Genomic DNA, 6000 nt, shown 5'->3' on the forward strand with positions numbered 1-6000 from the left:
TCTGTTTCTTGTTTGTCTGAAACATACCTCTTCAAGGGAAAAAGACTCAGCAGAAGTCCCCAGGGTGTGTCCAAAGGGGCACTTCACTGAAGTCACTGTACAGCACACATCAGATGTGGCAACATCGACCACGTAAGACGTATTGTCCTGTTTTTTAGCTGTGTGAATCATACAATTCCAATCCTCCAGCACACAGGACGTAAACTTCAATCCCCAATTTCACTCACAACACAATTATGAATAAACCAAAGTGAATGGGGTGAGTGTAAAACAGTCAAAACTCTAAGTGCCATGACATAAAACAGACCATATTCTTTGAACGAGCCGCCCCCTTAGTACTAGAGGCAGAGGAGCAAAAAAAGGACATGGATAATAGAAATTTGTTTATAGTATTAGATTCTGATCTGAAACACAAGAATATAGTCATTGACCTTCTAAAATAAGAACTTCCTTTAAAAGTAAAAATGAGGATGTGCTAATCGAATGCTATTTTGGATAATTAATTTGTAAGAATAGCCAACTACCACAAGAATCTCTCCTAGTTGTCCTTTAATTAGATTTCTAAACCAAACTCTCTGCAGCCATTCAATTTCTTCCCGCAAAACCAGCTTACAAAGCCTTTGCACTTAACTAAGAAACACCACGAGTTACTTGAGGTGTACGTTTTCTTCATTAATTTTTTTTTTTTTTTAAAGTCTTCTCACGTTGTCCAAGATTTATTGCCATCTGCCATGCCAACGTGACCTGCCAGGCATACCACAAGATTTCACAGGGACTCCCACAGAGCAGCACTCACCGGGTCAGAGTTCAGCATGGCGCAGATTTGTAGCGAATGACGTATTTGCAACAAAGATGCGAAGGATGTGAACTCTGTAATGTCATAGCAACTCGCACTGATTTCTCTACTACTCGGAACTAGAGTTCTTTCAGGGGAAAAAAAAAATAAAAAAGGAAAAAGAAAAAGAAAAACAAAGAGCTGTCCAAAAACGAGGAAAGGAGAGCGTGGCAGCAGGGGACAAGGTGGCAGCTCAGGCGCAGCGGCACGCCTGTGCCTAGGTGCACTTGTTGGAAGTGAGTCCTGCCAGCCCTCCAGCTCTATCACACTCTTTTTAACTTTTATAACTGCTTTTTTTAAACAAAGGGATTTTCTGCAGATGGCCAGGGAGTGCCCAGCTGATGGGTACCTGTGGTGGCTAACTTTCTGCAGCACAGGGCAGAGGCCATGTCAGTCATTAATAACTCAGGTTTTCCTTTACCTGTTGCCACCATTCATTCAAGAGGAAAAAGGGCAGGAAAAGAGAGGGGCTTCAGAGAGACCAGTACCAAAGGAAAGGGCAAAGAACAAAAGAACACCAGTGATCAGAGAGGACTGAAGAGGCAGAGAAGAAAATGTAGAGACAAAATGGAGAGTCAGAAAGAAATGACAGCAAAAAAGCTATAGCGCAAAACAGAGAAACTTGAAAGGAAAGAGTAAGGCAGGACTGCCAACACCAGCTAGATTTTCAAACATAATTCACTACTAGGAAAACACCATGAGAAGTCAGCTAAAAAATTTCTAGCATTGATAAGGCTTAACAGGAAGAGAAAACACACATTAGACAGACTCAAGAACATAAAACTAGTACTAGTTTTCCTGGCAGAATAATAAAAAAGGTGGGGGATGATGATGATGATGATGGGGGAGCTCTGTGGGGGGGAGCTCTGTGGTGCAGAAGATGACAAGGATGAATACCACCCCCGCCACTCAGGGCAGCTCAGCCCAGCCAGGCGAGCACAGAACAACACGCACCACTACCGGCATTCCTCACGGCAGACAGCAGAGCGCTGAGCGAGGCAAGAACCTCACAGCCGTGGCAGTGTCTGGAGACCCAACTTCAGCCTTGTACGTCCCTGACTAAACATAGTCTCCCTTTGCAGCAAACTTCCAGCATATCTTCATATCTACTTCTAGGGACGAGATGACATGTTTTATTAACTAATGAGACTTATTTCCTGTAAAAATTCCAGTTCCCAGATCTCCCAAACACAAAAGGCTGAAGCAAGCTGAACACATTACTGCATGCTTTCCAGCACAAACTTGATCCTGCACAGTAACTGACTGGTATATGTAAAAATCAAACCACTTATGTAAATAAACACTTTGCTTTAGGCATCAACATTTGGAAGGTCCACATGCAATAATTTACTGTACTGTATTGGCAATGAATATATTTTGTTACTACTCACACGTCAACCACGCTTCCCTTTAAACCCATATCTGAGAGAGAAACACAAACGCGTAGGACCAAGTCTGAAATCTTCCTATAGCTTTTCCTAGGAATACTAGTTGGCCTAATAAATGATGCTAACTTTCCCAAAATATACTGTTCCACATACATCTTCAGCCCATCACACATACAGTGTTTCTGCTGAAAAGTCACAAAATAAAACAGCCTCAGACTGAAGCCCCACCTGGCAATACTGTTATTTGGGAAAAGTCTGTTACAGTACCTCTTTGGAATTGCTGGAAAAGCTTTTTTGCCGATAGTGAATGTCCAAAGCGGAAGCTAACATTAAGAACCTTTGGTCTGCCCCCTCACTTCCTTCTCCTCTTCATCTTCTGACTTTAGTCCCATCTGTGCATCTGTCACTCAGAGCACAGGTGCAAACCAGATGAAGAATCACAGTAAAACATTTCACCTGCTCTTTATGCCAAGTGCCCGCCGGCAGGCCGCTGCCTGGTCAAAGTGCCCACACTGTACAGTAACAGATTTTCTCAAACCAGGAAGCGCATTGAGACTACCTATCTGACAGACAGCTACACAGCAACTCCTTGTACCTGTTTTGAAGGAAATACCTGACAGGCATTTCAAAAACTTGCTGCCACATCTGCAAAACTCCATGCTGAATACTTTCAAAATATTCTGAGGTCTGCAAAAAGGCATTTTGCTCTTTGGGATAAAGAACAGCCGATGTTCCTAACAACAACCTGCCCCATGCTCCCTGCGAGGCTGCCTGTAGCAGAGCGGGTGCCTGGCACCGCAGGCGGGCTGGGTCACGGACCCTCAAGACTGCACTGACCACTCAACCTGCGGGCTGTGTTCCCAGTTCAGGAGCCTCTTCCTCCCTCAAAAGATCAGGTACCACGGGACAAACTGTTTCTGCTGGTACTCATGGGTTTTGTTTTAGCTGTATTTTATCCATCCTGAATTAAGATTTTTTTTTTAAAATCACAACGTGCAATGTTTTAAGCCAAAAAAAGGTGCTTTGAGAGTACTTTGTTATAAACCTTGAACAAATTAACGCTCCTGTTGCTAAGAGTACTTGCACGCTAAGAGCACTCCTACTCATGAGGAGTTACCCGCACCGGGAAAAAACCCACCTTCTTTCCACCTTCATGCTAACGATTTACCACTGCCGCGTAAAGCGGTCAACTGCCGTTACACCCGTTTGAGAGCCATGTAAACAAATTCGGACACCTTCAAGCACGAAAGCAAATCTTTCTGCATGTGACAAGCTCCGTGCCGCAGCAGGTTGAATGAGGAGACGCCAACCAGCGTTTGCACCGGGACGTGCCGCCGGTGCGGTACCCGGCCCTTGGGATGCTCCGGTCCGGAACCGCCGGACGCGCCTGTAGGAGTAAACCATACGTCGGTGCATACGCGCGTTTTACTTATATACGAGCGTACGCGTATTTACAGACTCTTTCCAAGCAAAGCTCGCCGCTGATGTTTCAGCAGGGCGGGACGGGCGCCGAGGCGCCGGCCCCCCCCCCCCCCGGGAGCCCCGCTGCCCCGGGCGGAGGGGCGGCCCATCCCCGACCCGGTCCCGGTCCCGGTCCGCCGGGAGACTCACTGTGGGGGTCGCTCTTCTCCCGGACGCCGTCCACCCTGCCGTCGGGGTTGATCCTCAGGAAGAAGCCGCCGTTCTTGCAGTACAGCCGTTTGGGGTCCTTGAAGTGGCCGGGGGGGAAGGCGCCGCTGCCCCCGTCGTCGGGCAGCGCCGGCAGCGTGGTGATGCTCCCCGCCGCCGCCGCCATGCGCCGGGCCCCGGCGGCGCCCCCCCGCCGCCCCGGGCCCCCGCCGCCGCCCCCCGCCGCCAGCCCCGGGCGGCCTCGTCCCCTGCCGCGGCCGTCCAGCCTCGCCTCGCCTCGCCCGCCCTGCGCCCGGTGCCGCTGCCCGCCGCCGAGGGTCCCGGCCCCAGCCCGTCCTCGGGAGCTGCGCAACGGCGCTGCCGGCCGGCCGGCGGCGGGGAGGGACGGACGGAGGGAGGGACGGACAGACGGACGGAGGGAAGGAGGAGGGCGGGCAGGGAGACGAGAGCCGAGCCGAGCGCGCCGGGAACGGGCTCCCCGCCGGCACCGGGCTGCCCCCGCCCCCGCCCGCCCCGGGGGCCGCTCCCTGCGGGGGGGGGGGGGGGGGGGGGAGAGGCGGCGGAGCCGCACTTACCGCCCCGGTGCGGCCCCGGGGCTGGGAGCGGGGGGGCACGACGGGCCCCGGGTGGCGGGGCCGGAGGGCTTCCGTGGGGGAACCCCGCTCCCTCGGTCACTCCGGCAGCAGGTCCCGGGTGGCGGGGCCGGGGAGGCTCCGTGGGGGAACCCCGCTCCCTCGGTCACTCCGGCAGCGCTGGAAACGTGCTGCGGCAGGGGTGTCGGATGGAAGGTCGGACGTCTTCTCCTTGGGGTTTATAAAGAAAGTAAGTGGAGGGTTAATTTAAACCAGAAGTTATGCGGCCTCCGTATAGTTTTAAATGGTTTAAATCACCATATAGTAAAACGTGTTGACCTGTTAAAATCCACGTGGCAACCCTTTCACTTCTGTGTATTTACCAGAGAGGAACTCGTTCTGTTCCCATTCACCAGGAGCAAACTGACCAACGGGTGTCTACAAAGGGCCATAGGAGAAAACTCTGGCACCGGCCTTCCAACAACACTACTACTATTTCTAAAATACATAGAGCGTGTAGACCCATTGAATGCATTTTGTGGTTGCGGCCGACAACAAAACAGGACGAAGAGGTTTGTTTCCAAATGCATGCTTTGCACCCCAGATGTGTCCAGCAGCAGGCTGTGCACGCCTGCTCCTTGGGGAAGCTCTCTGACTTCAGAGGCAGCACAAGCAGCCCTGGACAATCCCAACCGGGATGGCTAACACCGGTCTCTTCATTTCACAGAGCCACCATACTGCAACTTGCACGAAGAAATAAACACCAAAAAGCAAGACGTGCCGTCCAGCACACACGATTTATAACATTCTTTTTTGCTACCACATGTGTAAAGGAATTTTCTTGCCCATCAAACTTCCCAACTCTGATCCCTCACAAGCCATAAATTGTAATTCTTTACCAGAACTGGTGACAATTACGCTGCTTCCCACACCCTCACTCCAGAGGCTTAATCATGATGAACGGAGAAGGCACAGCACGGCGCAGCCCGGCCCAGGGCAGGTGCAGGTTCACCCCATGTCAGCTGGCCGCACCCTCGCAGTGCCGCGGGCACGGCCAAGTGTTAAGCGCTTGCCGTCATCCTCCACGCGTGGGGATTTCAGCCCTGTTGCTCATGAGCGTTCCCCCCCACCCCGTTACATTCTCTAGCTCTCACTTCTTGCCGCCCGTCCACTTATGATGCTTTCTGCTATTTCTCCTGGAAATCCCACCGTTACCACTGTACCTGAGAGTTGTGGACAGTCGCAGCCAACAGCGAAGACCCTCCTTGTTTCCTCTTGCTCTTCTTCTGCAACAGAAACCGTGTTCAGGGCATTTTGCCTCCTTCCACTATAGTCTTCCAAAGTCCTTGCCTCTTTCTTGCCCATCTTGATGAAGGGAAGATGAAGGGGTGAAAATATCATTCTTAAACCTGTGCAAAGGTTTTTAAAAAATAAAAAACAAACCAAACAAAAACAACAAAGTAAAACCCCCAGAGAAACCAAAAAGCTTTTTTAAAGACTAACTATCCATAGTTCCACTCAACCATTTCTGTACCTCTTCCTTCCCCTGCACACACAGCAGGCCATTCACAGCTCT

At 51.0% G+C, this 6000-nt stretch overlaps 1 protein-coding gene across 1 annotated transcript in view; it reads right to left on the minus strand.

Moving 5' to 3' along the window:
- Nucleotides 1-6000, minus strand: part of FGF2 (fibroblast growth factor 2) — a 31608-nt gene extending 25608 nt beyond the window's left edge. Inside the window, exons 1-2 of the mRNA XM_064450500.1 lie at nucleotides 5648-6000; nucleotides 3835-4655 (exon numbers count right to left, since the gene is read on the minus strand). Coding sequence (XP_064306570.1) covers nucleotides 3835-4018 — 184 coding nt within the window. The 5' untranslated portion in view covers nucleotides 4019-4655; nucleotides 5648-6000. The remainder of the gene's footprint in view (nucleotides 1-3834; nucleotides 4656-5647) is intronic.

The sequence above is a fragment of the Phalacrocorax carbo genome, chromosome 4 (assembly GCF_963921805.1).
Source record: "Phalacrocorax carbo chromosome 4, bPhaCar2.1, whole genome shotgun sequence".
NCBI classification, from domain to species: domain Eukaryota; kingdom Metazoa; phylum Chordata; class Aves; order Suliformes; family Phalacrocoracidae; genus Phalacrocorax; species Phalacrocorax carbo.